The 18626-nt window shown below is 39.6% G+C and overlaps 1 protein-coding gene across 4 annotated transcripts in view; it reads left to right on the forward strand.

Annotated features, from left to right (window-relative positions):
* The window catches only part of FASLG (Fas ligand), a 62864-nt gene extending 57240 nt beyond the window's left edge, over positions 1-5624 (forward strand). For all 4 annotated transcript variants that reach the window (XM_043924277.1, XM_043924275.1, XM_043924278.1 and 1 more), the window contains 2 exons: positions 3141-3197; positions 4420-5624. In XM_043924277.1, coding sequence (XP_043780212.1) covers positions 3141-3197; positions 4420-4814 — 452 coding nt within the window. In that variant the 3' untranslated portion in view covers positions 4815-5624. The remainder of the gene's footprint in view (positions 1-3140; positions 3198-4419) is intronic.
* The last annotated feature ends 13002 nt before the right edge of the window (positions 5625-18626 follow it).

Below are 18626 nucleotides of genomic sequence, written 5' to 3' on the forward strand. Positions count from 1 at the left end.
GGGAAACTCCTACTCCTATCTGTCTCTGATGGCCATGGAATGAGAAATAAAGACGACAGGCAAGATGCCTCTGCAAAGACAATAAGTAAATCTCATCCTTATAAATTGGGAAGAAGAGAGAAGATAGCACTGGTCATCTAGTCAGGGAAGCCTGCTCCAAATGCTCAGGCTGTGCCTGAGAAACCCAAGTCACCCTATTTCCCTGGAAGGTAGGCTCTTGTAGGAGCTATTGGTAGGGTCCTCTGGTTTCTAGTTCTGGGTATGAACCTGTAAAGAGAAATTCCAGATGTACCCAAGCAGAGTACAAATGTTTGTTAGAAGAATAAAGCTTCTGGAGGATTTCTAAAATGAAATAGCTTTGAAGATCAGTGGAATGTGGCCGGTAAAATGGGCACCAAATTACTCATCTTTCAACACTCTCTAGAGTCCTTTTAGTGATTAAAAATCAAGTTAGCAGATGAGTCAGGTCAACCTTTCCCACTAACAAGTATTAAGTGTCTTCTTTAGACCAAACCACATGGGCCAGAAATTGGTGTGTTATCACACAGAAATCAAATTAGCAACTCTACTAATGAGATAAGAGATGCAAATTTTAAAAAGGGGGATACCTAGGTTGACCCATCTAATTAGTGAAGTTTAAAAAAATAAAGCCCAATTGGCAAAAAAGTGAGTGAAAGAGTCTGCTTAGTGACAGTCAGCGGGCATGTCAATTGCTATACCTTCTCTAAACAGCAGTTGGGAAAAATATATCAAAGGATTAATACTGTTAATTTACCTTGTAATCTCATCACTAAAGCTATCTAAAGAAAATAAAATGTGCCTGAAAATTTATAATAAGGATGTTCACCACTTGCTTATAAGACTATTTCTAATAAACCATTTAAGAGAAAGTTAAATGCCACTCAATAGGAAATTAGTTAAACACATTACAGTGTATTCACACAAGAGCATAATATGCAGCAACTAAGACTGCATACTAGAAGGACATTGAATGTCATAGAGATTGTGTAGTCCATATTGTTAGATAAAAAGACAAGTTATAAAACACTGTGTTTAGTTTAATATTCACTCTTTAAATACATATGCATATTTTCATATTCTTAGTAAGCATCTAGAAGGACTTATACTCCAACAGGTTAACTGGGAGGTACTTACTACTGTAGATTATTTAAACTTTCTTATTTGGTTCTCTGTCATTTTTCCACAGTTAACTCATTGGCTCTTTTATTCATTCACAAATGTTCTTGGAGTGCTTCCTGGATGCCAGGCTGGATGTGGGTTAGTGGGTGATGATAGAACAAGAGAGACAAGGGGCCTGCTCTCATGGAGCTCTTAGCATGCTAGAGAAGATAAACAAAAGTAAGCAAACAGACAACATACTTTCAAGCTGTGCTAAATGCAACCTAAGATAGAGTGGTCTGGAAAGTCCCCTCTCTAAGGAGGTGTTGTTAATGTGGGTGTGTGTATGTGTGTAGGTGGGGTGGGAGGCTGGGATAAGCAGTCCAGCACTGAGAATGGCATGTACAAAGACCCTGGGGCAGGAAACAGTCTATCACCAAAAGTGTAGGGTATATTTCTACTTTATTTATTCCAGCATTTATCCAGCAGATATTTTTATTGAGTACCTTCCATGAGACCAACACTGTGAGGGATATAAAGATAGACAACATGTGGTTCTTTGTTCCATTTCCTGTCAGTTCATGGCTGAATGCCAGATAGCTGCACAGATGGTTTGTGGTATAGGAATGTAGAAGAGACTCAGTTTTGCCTTTCCTGTTCACTAACACCTCATTCATGGTGTGTGGTCTTGGGCAGCTACAGAGGGAATGACTGCTCACATCATAGTCTCAGTTGATTGGAGCATCCGCATACCATATGGAGTTTTACAGACTAACCATGAGGAGCCTGCTAGGGATGAGCACTCGTCTATGCAACTTTCTTCAAAGTCTAAGTTAGCTGAATTTATTAGCCAAATGGTAGTGCTATTCCACTGAAATATCTCAAGTCAGAGAAATAGTATCTATTTTGAGAACTGTTGTCTATTTTAAATCTTTCAGTTTAATTTAGCGAACATGTACTGATCACATGCCTTGGGTTAGAAACTGAGCTAATTACTCTGGTAGATTAAACATATAGTAAGGAATTTGTCATTTATTTGGAGGAATAAGATGAGTCATACAGTTGCCATAAAAAAAAAAAAAAAAAAAGGCAAGTCAGAACCGACAAGAGGGTGAAGACAGAGTGCTTCAAGGTTTCAAAGGAAGGAAAAGTCATATTTGATTAGAAAGGCTTGGGAAGGTTTTCCAGGAAAAGAGATATTTTAGATGGTATTTGTAGTGTCCATAGGAATTTGACACAGAGTTCAGTTTGGGAGGGCATTCCAGGCAGGAAGAACAGCGTGGACAAAAGCACAGAGGCAGGGAGGCTGGGTGTGCTCAGAACTGTTGTTTGGCAATGTCCAGTGTGGGTGAGTAAGCCAGAGAAGGCTGGACAGATGGGCAGAGAGCATGTGGTGGGGAACACCTGTATGCAATTACATGTTTAATGAGGAGTCATTTGAGGTATTTGAGACCTTAGAGTAATCTGGGGCCAACTGTAGAATGCCACTGGGGAAGACGAGGTGGCCTGGACATTAGCAGTCTTCTTCAACCTTTGTCCTTGTAGTCCTGAGGGTAGCAGAGCCAGAGACGAAAGAGCCCTGGATTTGGACTCAGGAGACCTGACTGTTGGTCCCATTCTGACACTGAGTTAGTAGGTCTTCTTGGACAAGTCACCCAACTTTCAAGCTCATTTTCCCATCTGTAAGATGGGACAGTAATCTCTACCTCAAAGGATTGTTGGGAGTTATACATGCAATAACTTATATGGCAGGTCTTTATAAACCAATCTTTATATTGTTTTGTAGTATATTATAATTTATGCATGTCTATCTTAATTTGACTCCTTTTTACCTCTCTGTTTCTGAAATATAGGCTGCTGTAAGTCCTACAGTTTGGACTTGAATGATTAGTGTATGTTAGACTGTTGCCATTTATGCTTATAAAAAATATCTTTTATTTAAATGCCCTGTTTAGAGTCCCACAAAAAAGAATAGTAATTATGTCACTTTTACATGTATCTTTCATCTTTCTATAATACAGGTCATCCCAGTCCACCCTCTGAGAAAAAGGAACTGAAAAAAGCAGCTCATTTAACAGGTCTGTATCTGGAGGGCCGTCCTGGGAAAGCCTTTGGCAGAAAGCAGAGTAGCTGGTTGCTTTCCGTGACTGTGCTCTGAGGGAGCTGATACTTTCCAGTGACAGTAGTATTTGAAACCCAAAAGTAGTCACATCTTTCTAGTTACGTCAACACCACACACACACACACACAGGGTGGCTCTGCTCTGGGCAAGGCCCTGCTCGAAACTGGAGAAATGGAGCTGCTTATGACATGATCCCTGCTCATAAGGAGCTCACTCTCTTCACTCACTCCAAGGACCGTTAGGGAATTTGGGACACAGGTCCAAGAGGTGAGAGCTGGGGAGATGGTGAGCAGTGAATTATTTCAATATGTGTTGCCCTGGTTTTCTGGAAGGGTTTTACTCTGCTTTGTCCATGAGCTGAATTAGAAGGGAGGCTGGGTCCTGGCACACATGATTGTGCAGTGGAGTGATATGACTTGATAGCCAGATAGTGAAGTCCACCAATATCTGCAAGGTGGATGAGTATCACAGAAATGGGCATGCTGCTGTCCCTGAAACTATGTCAGCAGAGGCTATAAAATGATCCAGTTTAGATCAACAGATATTTCTTGGGCACGTGCTGTGTGCCAAACCTGGGGCACATGGAGGTGGATCACACATGGCTCCTGCCTTCAAGGAGCTTAGAATCTAATAGGGAAAGACAGGTATGAAAGCAATATTTCCAGCATTCTCTGCTTGAAGTAGGTATGTATACCATGCTGTGTGGATACACAGGAAAGGGGATTTTTGCCCACACTGAAGAATCTTTCATGTAGGTAAAGAGTTGGACTAGATGATTCCTAAGGTCCTTTTCACCTTTAGAACTTCAGAGTTCCTTGGATTTGACTTCTCCTCTCATGAAGAGACTCAAACTCTGGCAGTTTGGATGCTAGTTCTGAACCTCTGTTCATAGAATCTCTGTTTCAGAGAGCTAAAATCATCTTAGTCTTTTCTCACTGTAGTTGGTTAGAGACATATGTTATTGACCCAGTTGTGTGGATGATAAAATTGAGGGAGCCAGTTTGATAAACGTGCTGAAGAAATTCAGTAACAGGTCAGGTCTGACCCATCACCCAGTTCTATGTCATTTAGGGAAAAAGCACTTGCTCAGGGAATGGTCCACAGTTTTTCCTTGAAAGCTTGGTCTGTGGGATACATGAGCGTTCCTGGCTGAAAGCTCCTCTCTGGTTTGATTTCAGGCAAGTCCAACTCAAGATCCATCCCTTTGGAATGGGAAGACACCTATGGGATTGCCCTGGTCTCTGGGGTGAAGTACAAGGAGGGCAGCCTCGTGATCAATGAAACTGGGCTGTATTTTGTGTATTCCAAAGTGTACTTCCGGGGTCGGTCCTGCACCAACCAGCCCCTGAGCCACAAGGTCTACTCCAGGAACTTTAGGTACCCCCAGGACCTGGTGCTGATGGAGGGGAAGATGATGGACTACTGCACTACTGGCAAGATGTGGGCCCGCAGCAGCTACCTGGGGGCTGTATTCAATCTCACCAGTGCTGACCATTTATATGTCAATGTATCTGAACTCTCTCTGGTCAGCTTTGAGGAATCTAAGACATTTTTTGGCTTATATAAACTCTAAGAAAAGCACTCTGGGATTCTCTCCATTATGATTCCTTGTTACAGGCCCTGAGAATATTGTCCTGAATGTTTTCTTAAGTCCACTTGAGGTCATGAGAGAAGACATGAACCAAGAGGATCTTGAGACTACAGAGTCCAGCAGGTCTACAGTTCCTTATCTCACCTAAGGTCCACAAACCAGACAGGAGGACTATGTGTAATGAACATGAAACTGGGCTGCCATGTGGAGAAGCAAAGGCAGGGAAAAGTGACTACCAGTTGCTTGTGCCAGCAACTACACTCATCTTAAGTGGCCTAGTGCATTTGGACACATTGAAAATGGCACCTTTTAACTCACCTCTTGGGGTGGGTCTACTGTCTACCTCAGGGGAGGCTGTCTTTCATGTATATGGATGTGACGTGAATGTATAAGGGATGGGAAAAGAGGACCAGGCTTGCATGATAAGCTAAAGAGACTGAAAGGCCAGTGTCCCACTGGCAGCATCTTTATTTCTAGATATACAATCTGAGCCATCAGGTGATGTTAACAGAGAAGCAAAAGAAATCTTTTGGGAACTCAATACACTCCCTATACAGCATGTATATTTCCAGTGCAATTGTAGGTGTGTGTGTGTGTGAGTGTGAGTGTGAGTATGTGATGAGAGGGTAACATAAGCAGAAAGAATGTGGAAATTGGGAAGGGCATGTTAGAATATGGGCTGCATTTGGTGGTAGATTTTGAATGCTTTTTGGTAACTAACTCTAATAGTCTTCAAAGCTCTTTGTCAGTTATTAATGTTGTTTTCCCATAATATAACCATATTTATATGTATTTTGTACATTTTTAATGAAAGAATACCCATAACAAAAGCTATATTTTATAATATAGGTAGACATTATGAGTGTTCTATTTGGAAATCACTAAGGTTTGTGTATTTTCTTTATTATTTCTTTTCTCCATGGCTTCCTCATTCGTTATGACTTAAGCCCACTTAAAGAAGAATTTACTAGTGTGAGAAGAGTTATGAGGCAAACATTTGCATCTTTGCCAGGTTCTCCTCTCCTCACTATATTCTCTTTCCCTTCTTTCTCCTACTACCCAGAGTTTCCATTACCAGTATTATTGCCAGTGTTAAGCTCACCCATTTCCCATAAATTTGATGACAGTTTGTCTTTTCCTGGGGGCAGAGACATGGCACAATGCAAAGGGCATAGACTTTGGGCCTAAAAACCTGAATTTGAATCTTTGTTCCTCTACTTAATAACTATGCAGGTCACTTGACCTTTTTTGGACAAAAGGGGGGAGTGATACATACATAAAGTATCTGATACATAGTGGAATGTCAAAAATAGTATCTTCCATTATTAATAAGGGGAGGTACTTCATTCTGCAGAAGAAGCTACAAATCTGAGAGATCCATCCAAACACCTGTTTCTTGCCTTCTCACCTTGGTCAGTCACAATGACCTTTTCTTATTTTGTCCAAATGCCCATTACCATGACTTCTCCTTATACTTTGTCACTGTTAAAAATAACACTTATGTTAGAATTTGATTTCAGTACCTTATTTTCACAACACAATCTCCTATAATTCCAACTCAACTGATCCAACATATTCCTTCCTAAAATATATATTTTTCCATATTTGGCATTCAATTAACAAATAGTATCATTTTCTTGCTTATCTATCACCTCCTTCTTAATCTTCACTCTTTTCTATATTCAGCTTAGATTGCATGATCTGTCATTACATTTGGTACCTTGGAAAGACCTTGAACTCCAAAATACTCTATTACAGTCACGATTTTCTTCTTGTAAAAATCTCATTTTCTTTATTCTGGCATCCTAGCAGCTGGATGTTGCTGGAGAAAAATGACTCAAACTGATTGACTAGTTTCATTTTATTTTTATCTATCATCTACTTAAATCAGCCAATCAATTATTTATCTCTCAGTGAATTATTTCTGTCTTTTGATTGATTTGAATAGATAATACATGCACATAGTACAAATTGTAAAAGGTATACGAAGATAGAGGATGAAAGTAAGTCCTCTTCTCATCCTGTCCTGTGGCTCCACCTCTGCCCACAAGGAAGATCACTGTCTCCTTCTGTAGCTTTTACGAGATGGTCTATACATAAATACGACATCACTTTTTGTCAGGGTTTCCCAACCTCGGTTCTATTGATATTCTGAGCTGGTTAATTCTTTATTGTGAAGGTTGTCCTGCCTGTGCATTGTAGTATGTTTAGCAGTATCCCTGCCTTCCACCCACTAGATACTAGTAGCATTCCCCTCCCCACCATGTGTGATAACCAAAAATATCACCAAATGAGCCCAAATGTCCCAGGCTGGGAGTGGGGAGACAAAATCCCTCCTGGTTGAGAACCACTGCTTTTTATTAGTGATCAGAGATTTCAAATCAGCATTCAAAGGCCAACCACTTTTTCTTCAGTTTCTTCACGAGCATTTTTTTTTTTTTTCTCTGTTTGAGACAATTACATCATGTCTTTTCCTCTTGTAAACCAACCACATCCCCTCCTCCCACCATGGAATCTCACTTCTACCACTGAAACACAAACCCACCTGCATCTGAATGATCTCTTTCTTCCATCCGATACAGAGGAGGAAGAGGACCATCTATTTGTGCACTAGACTCATTTCCTCTTCCCTGCTTTACCTGTTTAAAAATTTTCTTCTTTCTTCTGGATATTCAAACTAGCTGTCTATGAAATAATGCCCACTAGCATGTAATACATATATACTCAAGTATTTCCTTTCACTAAAAGACAAATCAAACCACAAAACAACCCAAACCTTTCTTTAACCTTCCTCTTCCATCAGTAATGGCTTCATTTCTCATTTTCCTGGTAGAGACAAACATCTGAGAAGGTTTTCTCCATACACATGAGCTCCATTTTTTTTTTTTTTTTAGCCAGGAATCTGGTTAGGTTATTTATTTGACCACTTAAAAAAATCTTTTTTTTTTTCCCTATTAGAATAAAAGTTCCAAAAGCAAGAGCTTTTCTGTTGTATTTGCCTTTGTATTCCAGATTACCTAACTCAGTGCCAGCACATATTAGGTGTTCAATAAATATTTGTTGACTAAATAACTTTAATCATAAGGCAAAAGCCTTTCAGTGGATATGTTTTTCACAGTAGTGAACCTATAGCTGTGTTGCCTTATGGATGTGTGTGCATGTTTATCCATCTTTGACTAGATTATCCAATGGGAGTTTGAGGCTACAGATGAAAAAAAATTGTGCATCCTAATTCATGGAATTAGAAAACAAGAAAGATCTAGTTGGTCCTTGGAATTACCAGGAGCTTTTGGGAGAATGTTGAGGAAAAATTCTAGGTAATTAGAGCTGAAACTGTCATTTAGAAGATACTTAATAAATATTTGTCTTCCCTGGTAGCTCAGACAGTAAGGAATCTGCCTGCAGTGCAGCAGATCTGGGTTTGATCCTTGGGTCGGGAAGATCCCCTGGAAAAGGGAATGGCAACCCACTCCAGTATTCTCACCTAGGAAATTTCATGGACAGAGGAGCCTGGCAGGCTATAGACCATAGGGTCGCAAACGGTCGGACATGACTGAGCAATTGACACTTTCACTTTTTCAATACATATTTGTTGAATAAATTAATGAACAAAACCAAAGGTCCAGATTGGAGTATGTCACCTGATCTCCTTAAAACTCTTCTGTTGATTAATCTGCTTTATATGGTAAGGTTTCTGATAAGGTACCTCATGGAGAAAGAGAGGTATTCACCCTCCTTTTGGCTGATTGTCTGTACTCCCAACCCTCACAGTGAAATTTTCCTCATCAGTTTCTTCTTCATATGGCTCCATCCATTGGAGTAAACTGGTTCTAATGGTCACGGGAAGTTTGCTGGACCATTTTTGGGGGTCAGTGGGCACTTCTAGATAATGGTATTAGAGCAAAGAGGAAATAGGAATGATGCTGGGCATCCAGAGGGGACCTGATGCCGTTAGCTAGTTGTGGTACTACTGATCCTTTTATGCATCTGAGTCTGCTCTGCTAGGACGCCTTTGGGATTTTCTGAAGACAGGTTTGTAACTTACTATGCTTTAAATGGAGAAGGAAATGGCAACCCACTCCAGTATTCTTCCTGGAGAATCCCATGGACAGAGGAGCCTGGTGGGCTATAGTCCATGGGGTCGCAAAGAGCCGGACACTACTGAGTGACTACACTAACACTAACGCTTTAAATACTCATTTCAGGGAAGAGGTACTAACAGTTTCTTTAGCTATTTTTCTGTAAGCAGGAATACAGGGATGTCAAAACCCTAAAACTTTTTGGATGTGCTCAACAAAAATAGAGTCTGCCATTGTTCCCTTATGAAATGCTAAACCCAAACTAGAACACTTATTTAAAAAAAAAAAGTCACCTCTGGTTCAGTAGTTTGAGGTTTTCTTTCTTTTCAAAGAACTAAAAACATAGAAAACCATATTTTTTTTTCTTAGCCCCCCAGAGTGGTGACTTTGTATTCTCTGAAGTAGGTTTTGACTTACCACAGCTTTTCAGAAAAAAAAGCTTTACTGGGACCATCACTATGAGAATGACTAACTTGAAACAACAAATCATTGGAAGATGTTGAATTGGTTAGAGAAGCTGCTTCCTCAAAGCCAGACTGTAAGGTTTCCTTAAGGAGGTTAAACTGTAGACATTTCCTGGTTCTTATCTAAGAAAGAGTGCTGTTAAATTATATGTTAAATTACATTTTTTCAAAGGTGTTTGGTTAAGTTCTGATGTTAGTAAAGACATTTTTTTACTTTCTGTCTGTATGTATGTATTTGTGTGTTTCTTTTCCAGGGTTTTGAATCACTCAGAGGCAGAATGAGGTAATCCTAGGAAAGCTGAATTAAAGCCCATTCCTTTTGAGCCTCCAGACTCAAAAATGGACCTTATTCAGAAATAATATAACTACTGATAGTAGTCAGGAATCTTTGGGATTCATCTATAAACCACCAGCCTTGGAAATATAGACCACTAAGTGGGTATTTTGCTCCTTACGGTTCACCCCGAGGGTAGAAAATCATCACCTCAATGACAACTTTCTTGCTGTTGCTAGTTTTCCCTTTGCTGGGAGACATTTCTTCACTGTTCTACCTGGTACATCTTTAGAGAAAAGTGCACTGGGCAGGTCTCCTCTCTCTCGGAGACCCCTTCAACTCTACGGGGTCCTCCTTTCTTCTCTTTCTCAGTAGAAGGACGTGAACCTCAATCACATTCTGATGTGATTGTCTTCTGTTCTAAAAGTTGTCTTAAGTTTTCTGAAAATTTCAGGAAAGACCTCCATTCTTTGAGCAGTCCATATGATATTAACAGCAGGTTTCCTGGCTCTCACCTGGGTTCTGGCAGTGCATGTTCTCTGAGGTACTCCTATTGTGGACCATCTGCGTTGCCCTCAAGGCACTCCTACCACAAGTTGCTGGGTGTACACAAATTTTATTGACAGTTTGGGGCTAACGGATAGAGATTACATTACACACACAGTGTAAGTTACACCTAAAACTGAGTGTTAGACATCACCAGCATCCTGCAAATTTGCTGCAGTTATTTCCTTAAATGTGTCACTCCAAATCCTAGTACTTGAAAGGAAGCATAAGTTCATTCATTCAAAAACTGTTTATTAAAAAAAAAACCAACTGTTTATTGTCTTCCATCTACCAGAAACTATCCAAGATACCATGAGTATGACCAAAAAAAAAAACCAAACAAACAAACAAAAAAAACTCTTGTGGAGTTATGTTCTAATGGAGAGATGGTAGACAGACAACAAAAAAGAAGCAAGTATCTAGTTAGTCATGGGCTTCCCAGGTGGCGCAGTGGTAAAGAATTTGCCTGCCAATGCAGGAGAGGCAAGAGAAGTAGGTTCAATTCCTGGGTCAGGAAGATTCCCATGGAGAAAGAAATGGCTACCCACTCTAGGATTCCTGCCTGGAGAATCTCACGAATCTCCTCCTCTCAGAGGAGCCTGATGGGCCACAATCCATGGGGTCACAAAGAGTCAGACATGACTGAGTGACTGAGCACACACAGTAAGTGCTAATGAAGAAATTTTAAGTGAGATAAGATGGTGGAGAGTGGCGAAGAAGGAGGGGATTCTTTGATAAGTGCTGAGGGGATACCACTTAGAACACATCAAGCAGAGAAATTAAAATGCAAAGGCATAAGACCAAAAGGTGTTTGGTGTGTTTGGTATATGGTTGGAGTGGAGTGAGTTGAAGAAAACTCATTGGAAAGGTTACCAGGGGCCAGATGAAGTAGGGCCTTGGAAAATTTGTAAAGGAGTGTGGATTTTATTCCAAGGGTCATAGAAAGTCTTCAAAGGGCTAGAAACAGAGAGTGATGTGACCTCTAGTTGTTTCCGGAGAACAGCCTCTGAGTTGTAGGGTGCTTTAGCACTCCAGATTGGAGAGGGCAGTGGCTTGAACCAGGGTATTGAGAGTCAATTTGATGTTAACATTGAACAAATTTGCTAACAGATTGGATGTGGGACATGAGGGAAATGACAGTTCTTTCATTTTTTGTCTGAGCAATTGGGTGGATGGATGGTGGTGCAGTTTATGTAGTGTGGTTTTGCTACTCTTGAGTAGAAGGTATAGTCTGTGATGGAGGCAGGAAACTCTTGTTTGGGGATTCTCTCATGGCTCAGTGATAAAGAATCCACCTGCCATTGCAGGAGACATGGGTTTGATCCCTAGTCTGGGAAGATCCCACAGGTTGTGGAGCAACTAAGATCATGTGCCACAACTACTGAACCTGTGCTTCAGAGCCTGGGAGCTGCCACTACTGAGCCCATGTACCACAACTACTGAGGCCCATACACCCTAGAACCTGTACTCTGCAACAAGAGAAGCCACTGTGAGAAGCCTGCATACTGCAACCAGAGAGTAGACCCAAGAAATGCCCATGCAGCAATGAAGACCCAGCACAACCAAAGATAAAAATAGACAATTTTTTTAAAAAAGAAAACTCTTGTTTCCTGTTACACATCCTTGGGTTTGTACCAACAAGGACTAGCTCTTCACTGATAGCCGAAGGCATAAAAAACAACCAGCCTTTAGGTTCTGCTTGAGTTCTCATAAATATAAGTTCTTTATAATGGCCTTAAGAAGGAAGAAAGACAGTATATATTAAGATTGCCATGTATAAACCTGAAATTGCCCCAGTTGCCAAAAATTACTCATTGCAGATCTTAAGTTAATAAGTAATCTTAGAAATAAGGCAAACTTTCTTTTAATGTAGAAGTCCCCTTTGCCATATTTCCAATAAGTGGAACCTGTTTCCAAACATATCCTCTATTTGAAAAGTTCCAGAAGAGAGGACTCACTGAACTGTGAGGAAACCCATTTCTGTACTGGACTACATTACATTTTAGAAAGTTATTTCTTAGATTGAAGTCCTCTACACACTGGTCATAGGTCTTTGCTGCTTAATACTCCAGTAGAATTTTATGGCTTGTCAAGCTCTCTCATGTACCTTATCTTGTTTGTTTTTCACTAAACCCTGTAAGGTAGACTGTTATCCTCATTTTATACACGAAAACAACTGAAATCCTGGAAAGTTGTGAGCCTTGCTAAAGGTGACGTGGCTACGAAATGGTGGAGGTGGGACTTAACTGTAATTATCTCACCCTATGTCTTAAGTTCTTTCCACATGCAAAGAGATTTCTTAAAACTGTATCATAAAATGACACTCAACATGAGCCTCATCTCATTAATTTTCAGTGATTCATTATCTCCTTGCATTTCAATGAGTCTCACTTTGCCTAGTACCAATATTCTTCATTATATCATATTGTTATATATAACATACATTATATTGATGTAATCCTGTTGACTTTGATATAATTCTGATGTAACTGTTGATATGGTTCACAGAGTTTCAGTGCTGAGACTTGCTCTTTGATTCTTCTTTTCTTTCTTATCTCTACTGTGTTCTATATGATTTGCCCCTACTGCCCCTCTGCCAGCACATAACATCCTGGTTTTAATAAGATAACAGGGAAAGAGATTGAGCTTGGGGTCAGAAGGCCTGGGTTTGGGATCAGCCTCTTCTATATGTGGGACCTTAAATAAGAATGCCAATTTCTATTCTTATGACCTTATAGGAATAGTGTTAATGCCAAATGGAACAAGGCTACATTGTGACTTGGAAAATCACTCCTGAGGTAAGTCATTAGAACTGCTATATTCCTCAGCAACTTTCTTGATATGTATGCATGCTTAGTTGCTCAGTCATGTCCAACTCTTTGTGACCCTATGGACTATAGCCTGCCAGGCTCCTTTGTCCAGGGGGATTCTCCAGGCAAGAATACTGGAGTGGGTTACCATGCTCTCCTCCAGGGGGTCCTCCCAACTGAGGGATTGAACCCAGGTCTCCAGTATTGTAGGCAGATTCTTTACCATCTGAGCCACCAGGGAAGCCCCAACTTTCTTGATAAAGTCACTTTAAAACTTTCTTACTTGCTTATAAAATCAATTATCCATAATCCTATCATGTATGAATCCCATCAAACATAAAAATACTATTTAGGAACAACATCTGGGTAAATCTCATTCTGAGCTAAAGCAATAATATTTTATGTCTTTATGGCTTAAAAACACTTTCTCACATGCCTCTTGCTTTTATTGTTTTAAAAAATATATGAGGTAATACACATAAAAGCAGTTGGCATGTATCAGATTCTCTACAAAGTTAGTTGAATATATTGAATGTTTTCTGTGTGCATTATATTCACAGCCTAGGGTGATCCATTTGGATGCCTATTTTTCAAGCCTGACATATGATTAAATAGAGTGATTTAATTCTATTTAACTCACTTTTGACTGGTGATATATAACACTTTAAGCTCTTTGCTATCTTATCTATAGCTAAAACCCTCTGCTTAACTCAGGGCTGTCTTAGGAGACATGAACTGCTAAGGAATCTACCTTCTTCAGCCACTCATCATGGAAGGGATAGAACTTCTTACTGCTTTTGTCCTAGCCTTGGCTTTCCGTGAGTGAACAAAGCGACAAAGTGAGTTACCAAGAGGCACTCTTGATGTTATTGAACTCTGAAAGTGTCCACTCATGTAAGACACCACATGCAAGACAAGAACCTTTGCAAAGGAGACTAGAGAGCTGTAGAGGCATCTGTTGATATCCTTTCTCTGGGCAAGGATCTTTTAGTTTCACTTGGTTTAGGTCTCAGTCTTTTTGTATACCTCACCATAAGACTACCACCCCTGCACCACTTCCAGTCTCTGGAAAGGAACTTGGTACACATTTTCTGGAGAGGAAGATTCTCTAAGTCGCTCCTGATTGAAAGAGAAGGCAGGTGAAAGATTCAGGAAGCTACAAAGTTCTCTGGTCTTAAGTAAATGAACTAAGAATCTAGATCTTTGTAACAGATTGAAGACTGTAGATTAAAGAAACTGGGGATTCCAATAACATGAAATGTGTCTTATTCTCACCCATGTCTTCATTGAGAAAAGAAAACAGCTTTGACTCAGATGATGAGAAAGAGACCCAAAGGTGTCAAACAGAACTCTTAAAGTGTGAACTACAAGGGAAGATAGTTTAAACCTCAGCATCCTCTTTGCATCATTTGGTGGGTTGTGTTCTGGCTTCTAAGAAATTCTGGAGGCTTCTGCAGGGATCAGGAGGGTGGCAAAGAGAAGAACACCATGCAAGGGGCTAAGATGGTTCATATGTCTTTTGGGTGGCAAAGTGACTTTTCTAACTTTCCAGAAGAACATGAAAAGATTGCTCTGTTCTGAGAGTGGGAGCAGGAGTATAATCAGTGTTCAGGTAGATGAAAGTACATTTGAGAGGAAGATGAATGCATTTTTTCTGCCCTAATTCTAAGCCCACGTTGTCATATCTTATGGCTCACAAGATGGGTAAGAATAACCAACTTTTACTCAAAAATGTGTCCCTGTGCTTAGCCATTCAGTCATGGCTGACTCTTTCCAATCCCGTAGACTATAGCGCACCAGGCTCCTCTGTCTATGGGGATTCTCCAGGTAAGAATATTGGAGTGGGTTGCCATGCCCTCCTCCACCACCCAGAAATCAAACCTAGGTCTCACACATGGCAGGCAGATTCTTTACCATCTGAGCCACCAGGAAAGCCCAAGAATACTGGAGTGGGTAGCCTATCCATTCTCCAGGGGATCTTCCCAACCAGGAATCAAACCGGGGTCTCCTGCATTGCAAGTGGATTCTTTATCAGTTGAGCTACCAGGCAAGCCCTTTACTTAAAAATAGTGGGGCACTTATCACACAACTTAATTCTTGCCCTAAGCTAAGCCATGAAGTATGAAGTATGTAAGTATGTAAGCCATGAAGTATGTAATCAGTTGTAACTTATTGACTCCTTTTTGTGAGGATTATGCAAAGCACCCAACATTTATGTTTACTAATCCCCACAGTAGCTCTACAAATCCATTTTGCAAATGACCAAAAACAGATTTAGTTTCAGAGAGGTTAAGTAACTTTCCCAAGGTCACATGGTTAGAGAACTAGGGTTCAAGACCAGACTTTTATTATCCAAAAAAAAAAAAAAATCTTAATCAAAGCAAGATCATATTGCCCCACTATATTACCAATGTTCTTCATTCATTCATTCAACAAACATTCATTAAGCAACTACTAGGTGCCAAGTATTGTTCAGAGGATAGAATAGCAAACAAGTCAGGTAAGTTTCTCACTTCTTTTAAACTTACATCCTCGTTGGGAGCATGAGTGGTGGAGAAAATAAACAGACAAGTAAATAATAAATACCATAAACACTATACAGAGAATTACCATAGGGTGATAAGGTAAACAGAGACTAGAAAACTATGTTAGTGGGAAGGCCTTTCTGAGAAGGTACCATTTAAAATAACAAGGGCCAGGAATGCAAAAATGAAGTTAAAGTGCATTGCAAGCAGAGACAACAACTTTTTCTGGGCTTACTCTTGGTATTTTTGAGACCATAATGCATCTAGGAATATGCTGAGATTTTTTAAGGGCTTAAATGCAAATAGGTCCACTAGTTACTTGACAACTGTCAGCCTAAACAAAGAGGTAAACTGAGGCAAGCTCAAGTTACTAGAAATTAGATTTATTTGAGAACAGTAGAGGAATTGCTATTTGGGAATTAGCAATTACACATGTGCTGTAGCAAGTTATAGGCAAGTCTGTTGAGGATTTAGGGTGAGCTATATTTATAAGCAAGGAGTGTGAAGAAGGGGAAGTTCAGGGAGAGTCCAAGAAACATGTTTTTTGGCTTGAGGATGGAGAGAGATTCTTGGCAGATGTTCACTGGTCAGGTAATAAGTCTCAGTCTTTCATAAACCAGACGTTTATAGGAAATCAGTCTCTTGGTTCTTGAATTCCATTCCTATGAGGGCACATGCATGAGGTCCACCGCTGCATATCCTCCAGTTCCATTTTAGATTGAAATCCTTTCACACAGCTAAACATATCCCCCCAATATTTCCAAACTTCTCCCTGGCATGGCTCCTAACTTCCTCCTTGTTGAAAACCACCGTCAAAAGTGATGGCTGCAAAACAGGAGTGGGCTCAGCACGTATTAATAGCAGGAACAGTATGAAAGCTCATAGGGCTGAGTCTGGGGATGGCAAGAGACGATGCTGAAGAAGTAGACAGGAGCCCAGATGATGCAGGGCTTTCTAAACTGGGGTGAGGGGTGTAGGTTCTAGTGGAAGCCCCTGAAAAGCATAATAAAAGGAGAACTGGAGAGAAGTGGAAAGTTTTGATCTGTTAGTTTTAGTAGTAAAATTTTCAGGTCTGTTGATTGGGTGTTGGGTGCATGGAAAAGAGATGAATCAAGGATTACACCTACTATTTTCTACTCTGTTTCCTTTACAGCACCTATTGTAATGATTTCCTAGACTTTTTTTTTCCTTTGTGTATTTTTCCAATTAGATCCAGGTCTGCTTTTGTTCTGGTGCTCAATAATATTATGTTGAAAAAATGATTGAACAGAACAATATGGACATCTCTTTCTCCAAGCATATAGATCTACCTCTTTCTTTTCTTTTTCTGTTTTCATTTCTTAAAGTCTTTTATTTGTTATAATATTACTTCTGTTTTATGTTTTGGTTTTTTGACCTGAGACATATGGGATCTTATCTGTCTGAAGATGGAGTGAACCTGCGCCCTACTGCATTAGAAGGCAAAGTCTTAACCACTGAATGGCCAGGGGAGTCCCTCATCTATAAAGTTTTTTTTTTTTAAATTGGAGAATAATTGCTTTACAATGTTGGGTTGGTTTCTGCCCCACAAAACAAGTGAATCAGTCATAAGTATACATATGTCCGTACCCCTGTGCCTCCCTCCCATCTCTCCCCCATCCCATCCCTCCAAGTCATCACAGAACACCAGGCTGGGCTCCCTGTGTTATACAGAAACTTCCCACTAGCTATTTATTTTCACATCTACCTCCTTCTTCTTAATGGTTGTGTGCATAGACCATCAGCACATCTTGAGTCATTTCTCTATGAAGCGACATTTGATTTGTTCCCAAAGTTTAGCTGTTTCAAAAAAAAAAAATGCCATAATGACTATGTTTATATATGTGTTTGTGTACTTCTGCTAGTATTTCTTTAGGATAGAAAAATTGAATTGGAAGGTATAAGCTATATAGTTATGACTTTCAATGGGTATTATCAAATTGCTCTGTGAAAAGTTGTACTAATTTTCACTCCTACCCACACCAGGTGAGAATGCCTTTTCTCTATAGTGTAAGCTTTATTTATATTATCATTTCTAAAACTTTTTACAGTAGCAGGCAAAAAAATGCTCTCCATAATTTGCTTTAAAGTATTTTCGAAGTTGAAACTCTTTAATTTTTGGCTTTTTTGCCATTTGTAGTTCTTCTTCAGTGAATTACCTAATATAATTTACTCTTTAAAATTAAGCTGTTGTATTTTTATTAGTAGTTTACAGCAGCTCTTTGTGTGTTACGAATGTAGCTCTTTCTTTGTCAGTTACATGTATTACAAAGGTGTCTTCCCATTGTGTCATTTGTCTGGTAACTTTTTCCATGTAGAAATGTTTAATTTTTAAAAGCAAATCTATTGTTTTCTTTATGGCTTCTTGTCACACTTAGACTTCCCTCACCTTATACCTACAAATACATATTTCTCTATTTTCTTCTAATAGAAAGCTTTCATTGTGCTTTAGTTCCATAATATATTTAAAAATCTACTTCTGTATAGTGTGAGAGAAGTAGTACACAGATTTCTCAAATCAGATAATGGATAACGTAAGTCACACCACGCTTTAATTTCCCATTCATTTGAAAGGACAACACAGTCTTAGACTAAGCTCCCCTTATACTTGGGTTTGTTTCTGTTTAAAAAAAAAAAAAAAAGGAAAAAAAGTCAACAGGCTTAAGATGGAACCACTTGTCCCCAGAACAGCAAACCTAGACTTAATTGCAGCTTCTACTTCTCTCAGGAATGGAATTTCTGGAAATTTCTGGTCAGCACTGATGAGGTAGCTTTGCCTGAAACTTTCTTTTCTTTTGCTAATAACCTCCTTGTCCTGTTCCATTTCTGTAAAAGCCATCCATTTTACACAGCTCCTTGGAGGACTCTCCTATTTAATAGATGGTGTGCATCTCAATTCATGAGTTGTTGGATAAAGCTAAATAGAAAGCAAAATTGCTCAGTTGAATTTTATATTTTAACTGTTCCAAACTCTCTCTTCTGTTCCTTTAGTCTTTTTGTCTGTTATTGGACTAGTCATTCTATTTTGATAACTGCATCTTTATGACTTTTTGTTGTTGGCAACTTTTATATACTTAC

The sequence above is a fragment of the Cervus elaphus genome, chromosome 14, assembly GCF_910594005.1.
Source record: "Cervus elaphus chromosome 14, mCerEla1.1, whole genome shotgun sequence".
Classification (NCBI taxonomy): domain Eukaryota; kingdom Metazoa; phylum Chordata; class Mammalia; order Artiodactyla; family Cervidae; genus Cervus; species Cervus elaphus.